The sequence below is a fragment of the Drosophila elegans genome, unplaced genomic scaffold (assembly GCF_018152505.1).
Source record: "Drosophila elegans isolate 14027-0461.03 unplaced genomic scaffold, ASM1815250v1 contig_468, whole genome shotgun sequence".
In the NCBI taxonomy this organism is placed as follows: domain Eukaryota; kingdom Metazoa; phylum Arthropoda; class Insecta; order Diptera; family Drosophilidae; genus Drosophila; species Drosophila elegans.
Window position 1 is genome coordinate 615,924 of NW_024545855.1, and position 21,617 is coordinate 637,540.

A 21,617-nucleotide genomic window follows, 5' to 3' on the forward strand; every position below is an offset into this window, starting at 1 on the left:
TAATTTTTTTGTACACCATACATATTCGTCACTAACTATCGGTCACCAAATCAATCGATAGTCAGTCATTACCCAGCCCTGGTGGCTACCGATTCGTGGGCGGCTACCGCCAGCCCTGGTAGGCCAGAGACAATCAGCTGATTTGCGTGGTCGATTTGGTCCTATTGAAATTTTCGGTTTTGGCACCGGAGCAAAATCACATCGCAATCAAATTTCCCGTGTCAACAGGATTCACGTTTGATTTTTGAGCAACAGCCGGAATATCTAGCGAATCGATTAGCAAAATGTCGATGCTGGCGAGAACCGTTGGACGCACCTTCATGCAGGTAAATACCCGTCGATTCCGGCAGCTCTTACATAAACACTTGCCCGCGACGCGCTAAGCGAATATTTTTGCACTGGGGCCCCAGTTCTTCTTATTTTTTTTTTTTGAGGTTATAATCCTAGCTAGCTTGATCCCTAATTCCATATATATCCAATCCCATTTTAGGCTGCGGCAGCACGTGGTCTGCACACCACGTCGGCGGCCCGGGTTTCGGTGAGTTTTATTCGATATTTTGTGGGCGATTATATAGGTAACGAAAACCACTTACATCTTACAGGATAACTTCGGTGCCAACAGGACCACCTGCACACTGGTTCCCGGCGACGGTGTGGGTCCCGAGCTGGTCTACTCGCTCCAGGAGGTCTTCAAGGTAGCTATCCATCAAGATCCCTCCCTCTATACGAAATTTGTATTGAAACTTTTTAGAAACCTCATAGTCAAAAACCTAAATTGTAAACATCCATTGGTTTCCAAAATGTGGGTATTCAAAAATTATTTATTTGACATACCATAACCATCAAGATTTCATAGTCAATATACCTAAATTATAAACATCCATTGGTGTCAATCAAGGAATTTATAGAAAAGAATAGAACCATATAGTATAATACAAATATTTGAAAGGATACCTTATAAAGATTGATAAATATCAAGAAAAATGTTAAAAATCGATTTCCTGTATTGCGTTATGTCAGTCGTAATTTATTTATGTTTTGATTACTGATAGAGATTTTAGTGGTTCAGTATTTAATCAATTGTATTGTATAAAAACTCCATACTTTTTGTAAAATGTACAATATTTAAACACTTTAAATCAAAATCAATAAGGCCAGATTTATCTTTCTTGAAAGCAGATTGTTGATAAGATGATTCGTTTAAATCATTAACTTTAAAATAAATACAAAATTTGCGTAACAATCTTATCTTATTTTTAGGCAGCCAGTGTTCCCGTGGATTTCGAGTGCTACTTCCTCTCCGAAATCAATCCGGTGCTGAGTGCCAAGCTGGAGGATGTGGTGGCCTCCATCCAGAAGAACAAAGTGTGCATTAAGGTGAGCTTGCACCAGACCAAGCAGCTTGAAAAACTCTAACCGATCTTCTTTAGGGCGTTTTGGCCACACCCGACTACAGCAATGTGGGTGACCTGCAGACCCTCAACATGAAGCTGCGCAACGATCTGGACCTCTATGCCAACGTGGTGCATGTCCGGAGTTTGCCCGGCGTAAAGACGCGCCACACCAACATCGATACGGTGATTATCCGCGAGCAGACCGAGGGCGAGTACTCGGCACTGGAGCACGAGTCGGTGCCCGGAATTGTGGAGTGTCTGAAGATTATCACCGCCAAAAAGTCGATGCGCATCGCCAAGTTCGCCTTCGACTATGCCACGAAGAACCAGCGCAAGAAGGTCACTGCCGTGCACAAGGCCAACATCATGAAGCTGGGCGATGGCCTCTTCCTCCGCTGCTGCGAAGAGGTCTCCCGGCTCTATCCGCGCATCCAGTTCGAGAAGATGATCGTGGACAACACGACCATGCAGATGGTCTCCAATCCCAACCAGTTCGACGTGATGGTCACTCCCAATCTTTATGGCGCTATCGTGGACAATCTGGCCAGTGGTCTTGTGGGCGGCGCTGGTGTCGTGGCTGGTGCCTCCTACTCCTCGGAGACCGTGGTCTTCGAGCCGGTAAGATAAACCTTACATTAAAGTTCTAGAAGGGTGTATTAAATTTTGACTAAAAATATCGTTAACCAGCAAAACAATTTTTAATATATAGAATCCTTTTGTTTCTTAAATTTCTTTTTAAAATTACCTTTATTTATTTTAGATTATATTTTTTTTTTTATAAATAATTTTTTTGTTTAACCAAAAAAATATAGAAAGGAGAAGGATTAAATAGGCTTTTAAGATTAAATATTAGTTTTAATTTGACTATTTTATAAAAATAGTGCTCCCACCTAAACTGGTGTTTTAGAATAGGCCAGAATACTGTGAGTTGGTAGCCTAATCTGCCATAAACCTTGATTTATGACACCCTCGACTGTAGCACTTCCACTTCACACACTTATCTCTGATTTTGATTTCATACTGCAGGGTGCACGTCACACTTTCGCCGAGGCTGTGGGCAAGAACGTGGCCAATCCCACTGCCATGCTGCTCTGCGGCACGAAGCTGCTGCGCCACATCAACCTGCCCACTTACGCGGAGACCATCCAGAATGCCATCAACAAGGTGCTGATGGACGGCAAGGTGCGCACCAAGGATCTGGGCGGACAGTCGACCACGCAGGATTTCACCCGCGCCATTATCCAGAGCATGTCCTAGACGGGCTCCAGTTGTCATCGCCGGCGCGATCAGCTAATTTTCTCCATCAGGGGCAACAACGTTGGCGCTTATTTAATCGACATTAGACAGTTTCTGTTGTTGCCACAGCTAAATTTGAATTGTTGAAAAAACACCTTGAAAGTTCATAGTTTCCTTATTACGTCCAATTTTTTATTTGTCCCGATGTCTTCAGTGCATTCATTTGAGTATTATTTCCGGCGAATATTTAAGTTTAGTCCAATTGAAAAGCCCCAAGATCCGCCCCTCCCCCGAATCCAAAGTCGCGAATTCTTTAGTTTTACCAATTGGCAGTAACATACATTGGTCCTTGATTACGTTGTAATTATTTATGTATTATTTTTTTCTCTCTTTTGATTTTGCAAAGATCCCATTTTACGGCCGACCTATACTTTATGTTTATCTTGTTGAAAAGCAAAAGGAAAAAAAAGAATTCAAAAACAAATGATATTGCTAAACCAATTTAACTGATAGCGGACGGCTTTGAGTGGACCCACTCCACTGGAGCTGTGAGAAAGATAACAATAAACTCAAATCTAAATTAATTATTATTTAAAAGCCATTGTCAGTTTGAGCTGTCTAAATTTTAAGTAATACAAACAAAAGAAAAAAACCCAAAAATATTTGAGAAACTTTGTTTGCCTTTTGTGAGCTGTCATGTCGAACTATCGCAGGCAGGCGCCACCACCATTCTGGAATAGGTTGTTTCATCGCTATTCGCAACTACTCCAGCACTTTCAGCATGGTAATCCTTCCTGGCAGCACCTCTTGCCTATGGCAAATCTGCGGAACGCTCTGGTTGATTTTAAATCGGGTGAGCAATTACAGGAGCCAGTTTCGACAAGCAAAAAGCCACCAATCCCCTCCAGACGTCAGTATGTATTGAAATTTTTAGTTCTTTTTGTGGTAAAACAGAGACCTTTGCCTAGGAAAACTTTGAAGAAGCATCCACAAAGTCAAAAAATCATTGCTAATACATACCAAAAAAGTGTTCCCTTAAAAAAGTTCCTACCAAACAAAAGGTGACTATTGACATACATATGTATTTTAAGTAGGTGGATGTGTGTTATATAATGACAACATACTTTTGGCCACTGAGACTTTTGAAATCAAAATGCTATTTTTGCTTTCTTGGTTTAGTAAATTTTTACGGTTTTCCCCATAACAGAAAAGGAAATCAAAAGCACCTTTTGGCGGGACAAAAAAGCTTATACTCCTCTGGAGAATTGGATAATATTGAAATGTGTTCTTCCAACTATAACTCATCTTCTGATCGACTGCAGGAGCTTTTCAAAAATTGGACAAGAGGAAAGAAATCCAGAGAAAAGCCTTGGCAACTGTCCAAGGAAATGAAATTACTTAAAACCAATTGTTTGCTGAGAACAAAAAAATCCTTCAAGAGAACGTATGATCCTTATAAGATTTCATTAAGCGCACTGCATTACAAAGGTGAGACTGAAAATTGTTTATTTGATTTATAAAAAGTATTTTAATATTTAAAAAAAAATGTAAATTAATGTTGCAGCCACTCCAAGGATTCACTACCTGGCAAGGCCTCATATTAGGGACCAACAGGAAGCGCCTGGAATGGTTCCAAGGAAAAATCAAGTCCGCAAGAGAACCACAAAGCGCCTTAGAAATCTGGCCAAGCCCAAGCTGCGTGAGGATAGTGACATTCGGAAGAAACCATTTCAAGTTTCAGGACGTGCTTTGCGGGCCAAGATTACATCACGTCTTCAGCTATTGGCCAAGCCAAAAACATGAGGTCAACGGCAATTGCTAGGGATCGGAAGATTATCTGGGAGCAGTGCAGATATTTCCAGATCCCTGCCATCTGTCGTTACATTGTTTTTGCTAAGTCGAAAATAAAGAACAATGTTAGATGATAGAGATCAGAAGATTATTCCTAACATCTTCAGATCTCTGTCATCTTTCGTTGACCGATTGGACTTCAAAATCAAGGGTTTGGTTTAGATCTTATGCCAAGAAAGTCAAGAGCTAAAACTTAAAAATTTTAATTCTTTAATAAATGAATAAAAATATATCAAATATTTATTAAATATACCTTTTCAAAGTTTATCCCAATTTGCATGACCCAAAACCTTTTTAAAACAAATTCTTAGAAAAACGCAAAAATATTTTTGAAAACCAAAGACAAATTTAATGAAAAACTCGATACCAAACGTAGCCAAAACGCAAATTGTAGGACACCAAATATTTGGCCTAGTCCGGATGGACCTAACCGCCCTTGGGCTTGGCCAGCTCGATGAGGCGTGGCGAGGCCTTGGCTTTTAGAGCCGCCGGCGAAATGGCGAACGGATTCTCCCGGATGTGCGTGTTCTCGAACTCCTTGGGCTCCGCCAGCTCCTTGATCCGCGTGCTCGGCTTGTACTTGAGCGCATTGGGGGCGATCCCGAAGGGATTCTCCTTGACGTCCGCCATTCCTTGGTTGGCATCGCGTATCGTCAGCGGCTCCGACATTTCCTTGATGCGCGCACTCGCTAAAGGTAAAAGTTTAAAAATTAGTCATCATTATTACATTGATCATTATCATGTTCAGATGGAAAAAAAAATTAGCAAACAAAAATTATTTAATATTTATTGCTGACATTTTAAACTTTTAATAATTAAGAAATAAGACACCTTTATGGTTAGCTGAAAAAGTTGCATGTAAATAATAATAACAACCAATAGTGTTATATATAATTATTTACTTTTTGAAATTTCACAATAATAATATATGTTTCGCTGATTAATTTTAGACTAACCTAAAAAACATTGCCTAACTCTAGATTTATTTGATTGGATTTAATAAATATATATATATATATGTATATAAATAAGTTTGAATAGAAGAAATATTTTTAAGGAAAAAACTTACGCTTGTACTTGAGGGCATTTGGCGAAACCTTCTCGGGTGTTTCGTTGATGTGAACGTTTTCCCGCATAACAGGCTGTGATATTTCTTTGAGCCGCTTGGTCGCCTTGTAGCCCTTCATCTGGGAGGTCAGTTCCCATTTGGGCTTGAGCTCCTCCAAAAAGGCTTTGGGGCTGGCCAGTTTCTTGAGCCGCTCCTGGTCGATCTCCCCAGCCGATCGTTTCTATACAGGGCAAATAATACTTTTTAGTACTTTTAATACTTTTACTTTGTACTTAACTATAATTAAAATAAATTTCTTATAAATGTATTGGATTAAAAGTTACTTTTGATTTTAAATGAAATCGATAAAATGGTATTCCTCTCAGAGATATTATTAAAAACTATTCAAAAAGAGTGTTATTTGCAAATTGCATTGCATTAGTTACATACCGGTTTTGGGGGTTTTGGGGCTTTCTTTGGATGCGCCAACTTTTCGATGTACTTTTCGTGTCGAGCCAACTGCTTCTCCGTCTTTTTCTTCTTTTTCTTTCTGCGAAATCCAAGATAATCAAGAATGAATAACAAAATATATTTTAATAATATTTTTATAAATGAAAATTTGATGAGGTTCAATAAAAAAAATGTTATAAAGAAAATTTAAAGTTTTAGGTGCAAAAACAGGTTCGAAATATTTTCTTTATTTAAACGAGTTAGTCTTACTAAAATGTTTTATTTTTACTTTTTAATTTGCTTCAAATTAAGATCATCATAGTGGTTCTTGTTTATTTTTTTAATTCGATTATAATATATTTGTATACGTATTGGGTTAATGTTTCAATAAATTTCTATGATATGTTCTAAAGTGGAACATATGATTCTCCAGATAAGTTTCCATAGTAATTGATGTTTTTACAGACCTATACTTGTTCGTATATGGGAAGTATACTTACGGTTTTACCAGGGGCTGGACATTCGAGAGACGACTGTAAAGCGACAGGTAGCTGTAGCGCAGCCACCTGTTCAGGATGGACTCGCCGATGGAATCGCCGGCGAGGATGGCGGTCCGCCGCCGTTGGAGCAGCCTGCGAACGGTGGGCAGAGCCAGTTGTTCTGTGCGAGTGTGACTCTGGACATCACAGGGACGCACCATTTCGATGGACTTGGGAAAGGGACAGGCGCACTTGGGCACAAAGCGGCAGTGGCGGCGTTTGGGGATCGCCATCTCCATTAGCCGCTGGCGCTTCACAAACATGCGCTCATGGCGACGGGACAACTTTTCCAGCTCCTTGCCAATATCCCGCACAAAACACTCACCATCGTAGGGGATCGGATCCCGGATGGGACAGCAATCCGGACGGACACTGTCCTTCAGCCGCAGACAGGTGGTCACCTCCGGACTAAGGTCGCACTTCAGTCTTTGGATGGTCATTTTAAAGGCTTTCGAATTTAGAGGCTTGATTTTACAACCAATTTTTTTAGTTCTTTTATTTTTTTTTTTCTCTCTGGTTTTTATAAAAACATTGACGATTATCTGAACAAGTCGAAAATAATGTCCATTGGGAATTTTTCATAACATTGAAATTAAATTTTTGAATTGACAGCAAAGGAAATACTTTTTGCGTTAATTTTTAAAAGGGTTTTAGTAAAAAAACACAAACTATTTTATTAAACTATTAAAACATTAACGATAATCTGAACAAGTCGGAAATAAAGTTCATTTGGAAATTTTTCATTACATTAAAGTGAAATTTTTGATTTGACAAAAAAAGAAGGTATTTATTGGAAAAATTTTTAAATTATTTGTAAAAAAAACAGAATAAAAGAAATAACTGGATAATAGAAACGGCTTATATAGAAATTGGTTTATTTAAAAGTAAATACTGGATAAAAATTGTTTAAAAAAGTATATTTATATACATACCCCTTTTTTAATTTTGACCATTTTACCCCAATCATAATTAAAAATACCTATTTAATCTTTTATTAATGTTTTATTGACAGTATTCATAAAAATACTGAGAGTATGCTCCAAGTTCACATCATTACAAGTTAATAGTTTTGTTTGGGGCTTGTGTCTCCTCTGTCTCGCCTGCAAGTTGTTCATTTCTGTAGTTTGGTTTCTGACAGTTATTGTATACCTGCTATTTTTGTTCATTCTGTTCACATATACACAAATCTTATGTTTTCCTTAAGCAATTTTTGCCCGTATCCGTGTCATCCTCAACTGATCTGTTTTTTTTATACTTTTTTACAATGTTTTTGCCATACATTTGAGTTAGTTCGAAATGTTTTACTTGTGTTAATGTCATTTTTTGTTTTGGTTGCAATTCAATTGGAATTCAGCACTTCAGCACATGTTTTTGTTGTTCTTATTATTGGCTTTAAATTTAGTTTTAGACTTTGTTTTGTTTACGAACAAAATAACTTGGAAACGAAATTGGTAAGTATAATGTTAATAATAATTGTTATACACTCACATCAAACTTATGCAATACACTCATACATACACAAATATGTACTATAAATTTGAATTTAGCATTTACTAGGTCATTTTTTTGTTGACAAAAATTTTGCTAACTTGAATTTACCATATTTTGGTTGGTTTTTCTTTCTTTTTTCATTTGATATTCGATTTGTCGAGAATCCCACTTGGCATTCGCGTGTGTGTCGATTTCATTATTTACACAAAAGGTCCACGCCAAAGCGAAATAATAATTAGAACTATTTAAATTAAGGGGTCTTTTTCGGTTGTATGTTTTTACACTTAGTCCATTTTTAGTTTAAATTTTTTTCGCATATCGTATACAGTTTTGTCTTACATATACAATTTTATTCCGAAATTATCCAAAGTTTTGCCTGAAATATTTTTTGCATAAAGATATTTTTTGTTCCTTTAGATTTATTTTTGACACGCTAAATATATATAATATATGTATATAGATTACCAAAAGGGTTGCTCCTTCTTTTATGTACACACATACGATATTCTGGGTCTTTATAATTTTGCATAGTTTCAAAATTTCGACATTTTTTTTTTAGATTTTTTCTCCCCTTTTTCAGATATGCCTCAAAACTTCTTGTTAGATTTAGTTTTTTTGTCACACTTGTGTGCTCACATTTTAGTTTTAATTACCAGTTGTTTATTTAATTTTTGTTTAAATCATTTCTTCTTTAGTTGGTCCCTGAAGCTGTGTTGAGTTTAGATATACGATTCCTTTGGCTCGTCCTTGTTAGTTTATGCCATTATTGATTTCGGTTCGGAATATTCCAAAAGTGTTACGTGGGTTGGAGCCAAAAAAATTCTCGAAAGTGGTGAGAGTAAGAACTTAAGAACTGAACTAAAATCGGAACTCAGTTAAGTGAAAGTAAAGTTTCAATTGCCTTTTGTTGTTATTCTATTTGTTGTTGTTGTTGGTAATTGCATCTGTTGAGTGCCAATTGTTGTTGCTCATCTCTTGCATGTGAAAATGGAGCAAATATTGGCCGTGTTAGAAGGTTTTTTTTGAACTCCTATCACGGCCAATATTTACTTTGGGCTATTGTTTAGTTTAGTATTCATATTTCTGTCATCTGTCAATTATAACTATTGCGTATAATGGTATTAAGTATCTTGTTGCAATTGTTAGACTGTGCTTAATTTAATATTCATATTTTTTCTTATCTTCTGCAATGTGTGAACGGAAAGCCTCCTGTGGTGATAATAAATTCAAACGAAAAACAAACGATTTAACTAAAATATTTTTAATTTTATTAATAAACGTTTAATTCGTAAATATATTGTATATATCTGGTTTTTTGCGTTTAAAACATAATAAGTAAATAATAAAGATAACGAAAATTATAAACTTAAACTTAGTTATGTGTGTCTGTTTAATATAATAACAATTATGCACGCCTTTCTGAACAGAATTTTTGCCATCGCTGTTGTAAATATTAATTTAAGGTTTACAATATATTTATTACATTTACCTTTTGTGTAAATCAAATTAGGCAAAATTTCATTATGTTTATAAATTACTTATGAAATTAAACATATTTGTTTTGGATTTATTTTTTAACGCAGAACAAAATTAATTTCACATTTTTTGCTGCAGTTTTAAGTTTTTCTTCACTTTTTGTTGCTTTTTTAAAAATCTCTGTTTTTTTTGTGTATTAGCTTTATTTCTAAATACACTTGCTGTACTTATGGGCTATTGCTAATAATAATGCGAATTTTTTATTTGCTTATTGGCTTTTTTTTTCCACTAAAAAATCGTTTTTTTTTATTTTTGCGGTAATTATGTAAATGCAAAAAAAAAAAATGGTTTTTCTGCTCTACTTTCTGTGTTGTAGTTTACCAAAAGTCTAATTTTATGAATTGTACTTAGATCAGTTTGTTTGTTTCTTGTAAAAATAATGAAAAATATTCTCAAAACTTTTGCCTGGCTAAGATTTAAGTTTTCTGTGGTTCTTTTTCGCTTTTTTATGCCAATCGCTTATAACTATTGAAGTTGTTGGTTTTACGGATTGATTGATTAATTATGAATATTATTTTTCTAGGGCTATTGTTGTTGTTGTTGTAATTGTAACTGTAACTGTGTGGATCTGTTGTTGTTGTGTTTTAAAAGTTAATAATTGAAATAAAAATTGGTTTTGTTTTTTTTAATCATTTATGCTTTTTTGGTTTTTTTATAATTGATATAAAGGTTTTGCCTTTGCAGTTCGATTTGCTGCTGCTTCTTTTTTCCAATTTCCGATTTCTGATTTCCTATTTCCGATTCTGAGTTTGTATCTGATTCTATTGCTTGGCTATGATCGATCCTAATTAAGTGGCTATTGTATCGGTTATGTGGCTATGAGTACAAATCTGTTTTGAAGAAACGGCTTTGTGTGTATCTGTGTTTTTGGGCTTCTTGTTAAAGTTAATTGCTGTGGCTATTTCTATTTACTTGTGGCTATTTAAGTTCTGTAGTAAGAGTAGTACTATTGTTTAATAAAGTTGTTGTTGCTGCTGTTGTCTGCTGGTTGTATTTGTGGATAGAAAAAAGAAAAGTACAATCGACTTTAGGCTGTTGTTGTGGTGTTTCGGATTTTATCTGAGCTTTGGAAACATCGATTATCCACTTTAGTATATTAATTAAGATAGTTAATTAATTATTTTTTTATTTTTTTTTTTCTTTCAATTTTTGTTTCAATTATTTTCGGGCTATTGTTGGTTGTTTGTTTTGTTTGTTGTCTGTGCTGGGCTATTTTGTTTCTTAGCATTTTTTTCGCTTGTGATCTTTGCTGATCTTAAGTTGTTGCGGTCGCTCAAGTTGAACTTAGGATAAAAGTTTTGAGTTTTTTCCTGCTTGTGATGTTTCGATCTGAACAATGAGAATGTGAAGAATTTCGGTTTTTGGACTGAAGCGTGCGCATAATAATGAAAAACCTAGGCGTAGTAGTCTAACTTCTATTTAAAAGAGTTATGTGCACTTAAAATGATTTTTGATTTTCGATCCATACGGTAAACATATGCTTGATTCATCCTTCTTGGCATTGGCAAAGAAAGCTTGTAAATTATATTAATCTTTAATGTTAATATATTTGTTGTTGGTTGCTTGGTTTTGTTTGAAACAATTGCACTATAGTTCAAATGATGTTGCCCATTTAAGAAGTCAATAAAAATAGGGAGTAATAATTCTAGTAATAATAAAAAAGAGGAGAATACCATAAAAATGTTTTCTAGTATGTACAAACCATAAATCGAGGCTAACAACGCGCTAAATATTTGTAATCGGTATAATAATAGAATAATAATTATAGTTACGGCTATATAATAATTGAAAATAGAAGTTGATTGATTTATGTGAAGAAATTTTGATTTGCCTACGGTTAGATCATACTTAATGGTAATGGTAATAATTATAATCGTAATCATTTTATGTGCTAAACTAAACTCGAAAATAAACACTAATTATATATATGCACTTATATTCAGCAAATTTTGATTCGCATTGAACAAATTAGATTTTATACACAAATGTGAGCAATTTCATTAAGCACACTAGAAACTCTCTCTGTCTCGTTAACTCGCTCTCAAACCATTTTAAACAATTATATTATGAATATATCAATTTTTAGCTTGTTATTCTTTTCTCATCGTTTTCCATCGTTTTTATACAAATATTAACTATTATGTTGTAGTAAAACAAAGAATAAGTAATGTATGGGTAATCAATCTTGTTTCTCTCCGAAAATAAAACACGTACCTGAGCGTTTTCGCCCGTTCACCTAAAATCGAAAATGGGCGTAACCACGCCTCCTCAATCAGGTGAACACGCAAAAATTCTATACAATTCAACATTCTCAAGCTGTTACTCAATTACACTCGATTGGTTTGTTTTGTTTTTGTGTTTAGACCTACCACTAGGTTGACATTTCGACTTTCGACTTGGTTTCTGCAGTTATGATCTTTCGTTAAGGTTTTATCTTTGGCCCAAACATCTTCTTTAAAGATTTCTATTTATCTGATAAACTTCTAGATAAGTAGGGCCGTTTATCCATAGATAGATACAGTGCTTTTCATATCCATTTAGGAGTAGAATGTTTCGTTAAAGTCAAAGCTAACAAGTGAAGCTTTAAGAGAGATCTATTGCCTGTCTTTTGGCCATGAAACGCACTGTACTTTCCGGACTTTTCTGTCTGTTTGTGTGAATGTTTTCTTGGTTTTCCTCGTTAATGTTTCTTGTCATTATCAGTTGCCTTGGAATTTTTAGCTAAACTTGCTTCGAAATATTTTCATTGTTTTAACATATATTTTTAATAACGTTTGTTTCTTAAATTTGCTTATTTAAACCGTATAATTGCACTTTATCTTGTTTATTATTTTAAGTTTGATTTTCTTTCTTTTTACATCGATATTTGTTTTTTTAATTTTTAAATGTTGCAGAATTTTATTGTGTATAATTTTGCATTATAAAAGACTTTGCGTTATTTTTTCTTTTAATTTTGACTTGAACTGGTAAACATTATTCCAAAATATATACAGCTATATATGTTCTGAACAGTACCATCGGTTTTGGTTTTGTTTTTGTCTTCTGCTTACTGTTATTTATTTTCTGTAATTCAGTTTCCGTTTCTGTTTTTAGTGATGTGTGCCGTAGCTTAAGAAATTCTTTTGACCAAATGCAGTTCCCAATTTTCAAGGGTCGACTGCATAAGGATTTTTAGCTTGTGCTTGGTTTAGTTTGGTTTTATCCGATCTGCCTACAATTTCTTTACATGTGTGTGTTTTTTCTTTATCCATTGGTTTTGTCTTTTTGCATATGCCTGGCCAACATTATTTCAGAAAATGCTTTTCAAAATTTTGGATTATTAATCACAGATAGTGTGTCTAATATATATGTATGTATATAATAAATATGTATGTATACTTCAAATATAATTAAATTAGCAATAAATACTTTTTAATTTATTTCCATTCATTCTTTACCTACTTTTGTTTTTTTAATTTAATTTTTCATTTAATAAACATTTTTTTTAATTTCTTTTGGTTTGCAGAACTCTTCTCTATCATACCAAATGCATAATTTAATTTTTTACACTTTTAAGCCTTAACTTTTAATTTTGTTTTCCGTTTCTTTTTGATACTAAACCACAACATTTATGCACATCAAATATAATTTGGGAGAGTAGCCAATAAATAGTTTTTTTTATCCGTTCGCTTCTTGGAAATTATAATTATTTTTTTAAATGCCTTTAAACGATTTCAATTTAATTATTTAACGCATTTTCGTTTACGATTTTCCACAATTTTCCTTGCCATATCTTTGATTTTTTCTTGTATTATAATTTACTAAATATTTTCAAATATTACCGACAATTTTCCTTATTTCGTCTCCCTTTTTAAATATATTGTATATCGTTTTTGTATGGTTTTTTTTGACACTTACTAGCTAGCACACAAAATATGTTTTTAGGTACATTTATATATTTTTTCATCTATTTTTCATTTACGCAGACATTTAGTTAGTTGTTTACCCATAGATAGAATTTCAAAGTCAAACGAAATATAGATACGTCGAAAGGAGGGCCAAAGATTAGGGGGGTTTAACTGTGTAAATATGTTTTGCTCTCCTGTAAAAGAGTGTGTAGAGTGTATAAGTACATTTAAATATATTTAGTTGCTCAAAATGATCATGTGTTTGGTTTGAGGTATACGCGTAGTGATGAAGACACACACATACATAAATATACAAATATATATCATATAGTATATAGTTATATAAAGTCTTTATATATTTATGCTTTTTTACTTTTGGTGGTTAGGCGGCTGTACATGAAATGTGTGATCTCACAATAATTTGTTTATACTTTTAAGCCAAAATCTTGAAATTTTCGATACGAATTTCCATTTTAAAGCCTAAACACAGATAATTTTTTTTTTAATTTTTTATATGTATTTTTTATAAACACCGAAACATTTTAATTTTGCTTAATTTAGTTCAATATGTGTGGAATTTGTTTAAATTAAAAATAAATTTGTATGTGATAAGAGAATTTTTTGGGGGTAATAAATTTGGATTGTTAAGTTTTTGTTTTTGATTTTGCTAAACAGAAGTTTAATTTTGGGGCTCTTATTTTTTGAATTTGTTGCTCTTTTCTCTGCGTTTGCGTTTTCGTTTAATTTGATTTATTATTTTGTGTGCTCTGTCTCGCTTTGCTTACTAATTTATTTAATTTGTAAATGTGAAGGCAGCTTTGTTTATTGATTTCCGTTTTGTATTTTCATCATTTGAAATCATAAAAAATGTAGAATTTTTGTGGATAATTTTGGTTTTTGTTTTTGTTTTTGTTTTTGCTTGTTTTTGTTTTCGGTTTTACTTTTGAATTTAGCTATTTCACTGATTTGGTGTCTGTTTCTTCTTTGTATTGTAGAGTCTTGTATTATTATTGCTTGGATTGTTGGTTGTTATTGATCGGATATTGATGTTGTTGTTTGTTGTTGTTGTTATGGTCTTTGTTGTTGTTGTTATTGTAGTTGTTGTTGGCTATACTCATTCTGTCTATGTCGAAGACGACTGCCTGGTGCTTTGGCCCTGTTTGAGCTGAAACTTTGACTGGTAAATCTTTCAAAATTTTAAATTGAAGAAAACTATATGGAACATAAGAAACTCTTATGGAATGTTTGAAAATCGTTGCTCAAGGACCAAAAACTCACCCAAACAGAAGTCGATTAAGTTGTTGGCTTGTAACTGCTTTGCTGTTGTCTATATATTTATGCTATATATATATTTTCCCATTGGACTGCTGGCTTTGTTCAATTAAAAAATATACTCAACACAAAAATGCGGTTCGAAAACAAAATGCAAAATGAAAATGGTTCATGTTTTTTTTTTTGCTCAGTATTTCGTATTTGGTCTTAAGGTTTTAGATTGGTTTTTTTTTTGCTTGCTTTTAAGAAAGTTTGTACAAGAGAATGCCTATTTGTCGATTGTCAAAACGAAACAAAAAATATACATTGTACACACCGGGGCACAAATGTATGTTTGTTTGCTTGCTGTTTGTGTTTTTTGTTTGTTTTTGTTTTTTGTTTTTGTTTTTCTTCTATGCAATTGATTACACATTTAACTAAGAGCTAGCGCACATTTACCACATCGGTCAGCTGGCTGGCATATATATATATATATATATGTATATATATATTCTATATAGTGTTTTGTATGGTACTATCAAAAAACGTGGCTTAATTTGGTGTTTGATTGCCCCTCTAGAAGCTGTAGTAGTGGGCGGCCAGCGGTGGCCAGGCGAACGCTGGATTCGTGGCCAATGGTGGCTCCTATAACTGCTCCGAATGGTCAATCTGATCAATCTGATCGACCTGCTCGGCCTTGATCTTCTGGGCCAGCTTTTCGTGCAGTATGCTGGATGTGTGTCCGCCGATGTCCGCACCCGTTCCCGTTTCCATTCCCATTCCCATTCCCGTGTCCGTTTCGCACTTGATGTGACTGCTGCTGCTGCTGCCATTGAGATCCATGATTTTGTGGTTTTGGTGTTGGCCGTTGCCACTTTCGCCGCTCTTCAAGCTGCTGGCATCCGTTTCGGAGTCATCCCGCGATGTCATCCTGCTGCTCCGGCCATTTCCATTGGTCTGGCCATTGCCACCACCACCACCACCACCACTGCCACTTTTGTTCTTGTTGTGCGCCAGATCGCTGTTGTTGTTGTTGATATGGCTACTGCCGCTGGAGTGGTGATGCAGATGCAGGTGGTGTGCCTGTGGGTGTGGATGGTGCTGCTGCTCCTCGTCGCTGCTGGCATTGCTGTCGGCACTCAGCCGTTCCCGCTTGATGTCCGCATAGTTGCCCAACGGACTGCCCGACCGCTTAACACTTTCCCCGCTGGCACTCGAACAGGTGGCGGCATAGTCATTATTCCGATGATTGGTAAACGGCAAGGGGGTCTTCTTCACCAGCAACTGATCGAGCAATGCATGGCCATTGCCATTGCTACTGCCATTGCCCGTTGAGCCAGTGCCACTGCCACTGCCACTGCCATTGCCCTCGTTCGACTGCAGCGTCTTGCGGATGATGCCGTCGTACATGTTCTCCGCCATCTCCAGGGCACTCTTCATCTGGCCATGGTGACCGCCCGAGATGGGGGCACTGCGCATGACCTCCGTGAGGCGGCTAAAGTCCAGGCCATAGGCATTCGAGGCGGCATTCGGCTGGGGCCAGAACATGTTGGGCGGAAACTGCGACAACTGCTGGGCGGCGCCGGCCTCGTACAGCGGCAGTTTCAGGCCATTGGGCGTGGCAACGGCCGCTGCTGCTGCTGCTGCTGCCGCCGCCGCTGCGGCCGCCTGACTGTTCTGGTTCTTTAGGGCATTGCTCAGCTTGGAGCCACCATGGGGACCGGCCTTCAGCTTGTCCAGCTGCAGCTTGTTGGCCGGCCCCGTCAGACCCACCAGATCGGGTTGCGGCTTGGGCTCGCGCTTGCGCGGACGCATCAGGTGCCGCTCCTTGACCTTGTACTCTAGCGTGGAGTGCGGTACGCCGTAGTAGCTGCCCGCCCGATGCACCGACATTTCGCCACGCTGCACGGCCTTGACCGCCTCCACCAGACTGTCGCGGTCGTAGTTACGGTACTTGCCCCTCTTTGGGCGTGTTCCCTTGCCCGCCGCCAGAGCAGCTGCCTCCTGGGCGCTCAGCTGCTGCTGCTGCTGGTGGCTGAGATGATGGTGGCCCGGGTGGTGCTGCTGCGACAGCAGATTGGGTGAGGCCCCGAAGCGGGAGGTGTCGGTGCCGCCTATGATCTTGGCCACCGAAATGCTGGGCTTCTTGTAGCCCAGCGATGAGGAGGAGGAGGAGCCGCCGCCGCCGCCGCCAGCACCGTTGTTGCTGCTGCAATCGCTGGCATTGCCGTTTCGGAGGCCATCCTGGCCACTCTGCTCCTTGATCTGCCGCTGGATATTGCTGGCCATCATTATCTGAATGCTCGACGAGGTGGAGCCGCCGGAGTAGCCGGCTTGGGCCACGGCGGCTGCCAGCATGGGCGAGGCGGAGTGGGGACTGCGATTGCTGCCGTTGCGGTGACTATTGCTGCTGCTGTGGTTGCTGCTGTTGCCGATGCTCAGGCTGAGGCTATTGTTGTTATTGTTGTTGTTATTATTGTTGTTATTGTTCAGCGGATGATGGTGCTGGTGGCCACCCAGTGGTCCGCCCGGCGACAGGCTGCTGCTGCTGGCCGGACCACTGACCTTAAAGGACGGAATCTTCAGTATGGGATCCTCGCTGGCATCGTTGGCATCCAGCGAGGAGTTCGTTTCCGGAGTCTCCGATTTGGGCAGGCGATGTCGATAGGCGGCCGCAGCATGATGTTGCTGCTGTTGATGGTGATGTTGCTGCTGCTGGTGTTGCAGCAATGAGGCATTGCCATTGCTGCCCTCCTGACTGGCGGACAGTAGATTGAGCACACCCTCGTTCATCATCCCGCCACTGTTGGCCACCAGCAGACCCTTGATCAGATCGCCCACCGTCTGCGTTTCATCCAGCTTGGGCATTGCTCCGATTCCGGCAGCCAGCATCAGAGTGTGCAGCAGGACATTGGCGTCCAGCGGTATGGAGGGCAGTCCGCCGGCATTTCCACTGGCGCTGCCCACATGGCGACCCATTTTCGGCGATCCCCGGTCCAGATCCTCGCCCAGATCGCTGCCATTGTGCTCGGAGAGGTGGCTCAGCTTGCGCAGTTGCGAGTATGCCGGCGCCGGAGTCGAGGCATTGCTGTCCACTTCCGCCTCGCCGTCGTCGTTGGAATCCTCTGGCTCCTCGGCATCGTTATCAGCATCGCCATCGCCATCGGCATCCGGCTCCTGGTCCAAATCGTGCTGCATCTTGAACAGCCGGTTGACCAGAATGGAGCGCGGCACATGGTGCTGGCTGGCCGCCTTCCGCGGCCCCAGCTTGTTGGCCACCACGTCCTGAAGCGCTCGGTTCAGGTCCTCCTCGCTGTACGCCCTCCTTCCCGACGGCGTAGGCGTGGCACAGGCTCTGCAAGAGATTAGACAATTTTTAAAATATTGTTAAAGTGTTTTTGAAGTATCGAATAAGATTCTGATAGTTTATAGATTATTAATATACGATTCTTTTGTTGCACCAGAATAGTTAGAAGAATAATATATAAATAAACAAAGAACAAAATTAGTTAAAATTAGCTAGCATGCTTTTAATTGTTATCATTGTCTACGAATTCACTATTATTAACATTATTTTCTTGGTATCATCTAAAGCAGCCTAATTAAATATTTGGTTTTCATTGGCTTGCTTTTAATTATTATAAAATTGGTATTACAAAATTGGTATTTTCAGCTTAAAACTGGTATTATCTTATCTTAAGCAGCTTAAGTATCAACCAAAACAAAATATATCTAAACAAGTGATGATTGTTATATTGTGAGCTTATACACGTCATATTTTAGTTTACAGCCACTCAGGTGTTGCGATAAGATACGATTTCTGTGACATGTCTTTTGGGATTTTCCATTAATGTACGATGAAGAGACTTTCGGCACATAACCGCCCAATCTCAGCCGCTAAAAAGTCTGCAAGTCAATCAACTTTTATCTCCCGGCAATTTTCGTCAGTGGGTTCCGGCTTCAAGGGTAATATTTTTTGGCAGCACCATCAAAGAACTTGACAGCCACTTCTCTTTTTGGCTTTGTAGAAAGCACTCCTTTTTTTCGGGTACTCACACACACACAATCACTCCAAGACACACACACACACTCACCCAAAATACAGGGACAATCGAGAGGACTGACAATGAGTGCTTCTTAAATGTCTGCAGCAGGCAGCGAGGAAAAGACGAGACTGGTGTCAAAGGCAAAGCCAAGGATGCTATACAATCTTTTCTTTTTTTTTTTTTATACCCATTTTGGTGGACATTTTTTTCGGGAAAAGACAAAAGATGCCAAGTCAGGGGAGTCTGGTGAGTTTGGGACCAAATATGTTTTTGAAGTTCATTAGACGAATCCCGAAAAAAAGAAAGCCGAAAAGAGACATTTCGCAGAGAAGAAAAGAAAAGCATAAACATTTTTCACTTAATGCCAGCACGAGCGTGAGTCCAAGCGCATTTTCTTCTACTCCCACTTACACATCAGGAAGAGGCAACTTTTGTTTTCCGACAACAACAACGGAGTTACACTGCGGAAAACTTAAGGTATTCATAAAAATATTTATTTAAAAATGTAACTCAAAAATTTACCCTATATCAAACATATTCTGTACATATATTATGTCTTTATTTTCATACTTTAATGGCAACTAAAATGTCTTACATTTTTATAAAAAGCATAAAAAAAAACTTAAAATAAAAATGGAAATTTAAATTTTAATTAGCTTTTGCTAAAAATTTATTTTTGGTTGGACATAGATTTGGCAAGCGGATTGGATTGAACAGCCTAATTGCAAAAACTTAAAATGAAGAGTCAATTTTGTATGAATTGAATTCCGTGTGAAAATTCATTCCTTACAATTTTTTTTTAATGATGTTTATAAAGTTAATTTTAACTAACTATTTTGTAGAATTTCAAATATATTTGGCTTTTTGGCTTGTTATTGAAAAAAATAGAATTCCAAGAAAATCCAATTGTTTTTTTTTTTACTTTATTAAAAATCTCCAGATGCTATAATTTTTTTTTGTGTGTGCTAAAACTGCACGAAATATTTCTTTTCTTTATGCGCAACCAGAAACGAGACGAGCTCGAGACCCTTTCTTTTTTTCGTGGGCGGCTGGGGACATTGCACCGGCGAAGAAGGGGGCGTGGCAGAGTGGTAGGGGGGCCAAGGGGGGTTGGGTAAAACGCACAGCTTCTTTGGCGCCCTTCGCTGAGGGCTGTGGCACAACAGGAGGCGGCCCTGGCAAAAGTTGATGGCAAAGTCAAAGCAACTTTTTTTTTTTTTTTTTTATTTCGCCACCCCTTCCTCCCTGCCCTACGTCCATTTGTTTCGGAGTCCTTGCGCGTCTGGAAAATGTCTGAAAATTGTGCAGACAACACACAAAAAAAAAAAAAAAGAGAAAAAAAGAAATGCAGGCTAAAGGAAGAACAAGAAAAAGAGCCAAGCGAAAGCGGCAGCAGGTGGCAGTGAATGTTAAACTGTATGATAGCTGAGATGGTTTGTTTTTGTGGTGGGGTGGAGCGGGGTTGGTGAAAGTGGGAGGGTCAGAGGCGGATAAAAAAGGGGCGGCAAGTGACCGTAAGTGGATTGGGCTGTGGGCGGTGGCATCATCATTAATGGCGACAGTTTTTCGCATTTTTGCTCATTTTGCATACACAAAATAATTTCCCAAAAAAAGGAGAGGCGGAAAAAAATTTTTTTTTTTTGCATAATTGCGCAGAGCTGGAAAAGTAGGGTGTGGGATTCCCCCAACGCAAAGGATGGCGCGCGCGAAAAATAAATGAAAAATGTCATTTCAATGTCGTTGGGATTTTTTCGTTGGTGTCGTTTACCTTTTGGCTGCACTTCAATTGCAATTTGCCATTGCAACAGCAGTCGACGTCGCTGCCGCAGTTGTTGTACAACATGCATACATTTGTTGCCGCCCTTTGTTGTTTTTGCCATTGCACACGCATGTGGAGAGCATTCATTTGCACCCAAAAAAAGCAAAAATAAGGAGAAAAAAAATGCGAACCTCAAACCCTATTTTCCCTACTTTTTTCCTCTTTTTCCGTTGGCGTTGCAATTTTTCTGACATTTTGTTTTAATTTGTGGCAGCGCCAGCAAAAGGGTTGATATTTTTTTATTCGCCAGTGTGTGTGTGTGTGCTGTTTTTTATTTCCCTTTCCTTTTTTTTTTTGTTGTAATTTTGACGCAACTGTAATGCATTTCTTTCGCTGTTGTTGTTATGCGCATATTGCATTTTTGTCGGTTCATCCCACACCTTTTGTTTGCGTTTGGTCATACGTACATACGTTAACATAAAAATTCCCCATCTCCTTCTCCATAACTGTTTTTTATAATTTTCGGTTTATTCGAAAAGAGACGATTTTTCTTTTATTTCAGCTTTAACAACAATTATATTTGACTAGGTAATTGTGCAAACACGATAATTGAGGTGTGATTCCAAGGCAAAGGTTAAGTCCATTGTCAGGTGATTTTGAGGTGGAATATAAATGTCCTTATTAATTGCAATTATATAACTATACAATTGCAATAAATTACTATATTACTGCTAAGGAGCTTTTTTTTAATCTTGCAAAGAATTGATAATTCAAATAATTTTAGGAATGTTCCGGAATAAATATTTTAAAATCTATTAAAGTTGTAAAAAAAGACTTAAAAATAAAGTCAAAAATTTTGTTTCTTGTTTCGCTTATTCAATTTTATGTTGAAAGACTTTTGGTAAAATAAAACAATTATTTTAGTGACCAAAATAAGTAAAACAAACTTCGTACAGATTGGTGCGTTCATTTGAATATTAGGTAACCTAGTTTCAGTTAATAAATTATAGAAGAAAATTGTTATTTTTTATTGAAAATATCTTCTGGCTTTAACACAATTTTTTGGAAGTTCCCTTTTTAATGCGAAGCGGTTTATAAATATTTTTGATTTTATTTTTGGCATTTTACT

At 37.5% G+C, this 21,617-nt stretch overlaps 4 protein-coding genes across 5 annotated transcripts in view; 2 read left to right on the forward strand and 2 right to left on the reverse strand.

Annotated features, from left to right (window-relative positions):
• The first annotated feature begins 134 nt into the window (after positions 1-134).
• Positions 135-3,292, forward strand: LOC108144003 (isocitrate dehydrogenase [NAD] subunit beta, mitochondrial). Its single transcript, XM_017268623.2, has 6 exons — positions 135-326; positions 491-538; positions 603-695; positions 1,261-1,377; positions 1,431-2,012; positions 2,421-3,292. The coding sequence occupies exons 1-6, from the start codon at positions 285-287 to the stop codon at positions 2,649-2,651; spliced, it is 1,113 nt and encodes a 370-aa protein (XP_017124112.1). The 5' UTR covers positions 135-284; the 3' UTR covers positions 2,652-3,292.
• A 34-nt stretch (positions 3,293-3,326) lies between these two features.
• On the forward strand, positions 3,327-4,718 carry LOC108144004. 2 transcript variants are annotated; one of them, XM_017268625.2, is made up of 4 exons: positions 3,327-3,544; positions 3,599-3,691; positions 3,838-4,118; positions 4,195-4,718. In XM_017268625.2, exons 1-4 carry the CDS (start codon positions 3,327-3,329, stop codon positions 4,431-4,433), a joined length of 831 nt encoding a protein of 276 aa, XP_017124114.1. In that variant the 3' UTR covers positions 4,434-4,718. The 2 variants fall into 2 exon arrangements, with proteins under 2 accessions (XP_017124114.1, XP_017124113.1); XM_017268624.2 differs by having other exon boundaries at positions 3,327-3,691.
• An 89-nt stretch (positions 4,719-4,807) lies between these two features.
• On the reverse strand, positions 4,808-7,116 carry LOC108144002. The gene is made up of 4 exons (XM_017268622.2): positions 6,480-7,116; positions 5,980-6,079; positions 5,551-5,770; positions 4,808-5,170 (listed from the first exon to the last, which is right to left on the reverse strand). The coding sequence occupies exons 1-4, from the start codon at positions 6,956-6,958 to the stop codon at positions 4,908-4,910; spliced, it is 1,062 nt and encodes a 353-aa protein (XP_017124111.2). The 5' UTR covers positions 6,959-7,116; the 3' UTR covers positions 4,808-4,907.
• Positions 7,117-15,244: 8,128 nt separating this feature from the next.
• Positions 15,245-21,617, reverse strand: part of LOC108143984 (mushroom body large-type Kenyon cell-specific protein 1) — a 64,379-nt gene continuing 58,006 nt past the window's right edge. The window contains exon 6 of the mRNA XM_017268598.2: positions 15,245-18,038. Within this exon, the coding sequence (XP_017124087.1) occupies positions 15,329-18,038 (2,710 nt within the window). The 3' untranslated portion in view covers positions 15,245-15,328. The remainder of the gene's footprint in view (positions 18,039-21,617) is intronic.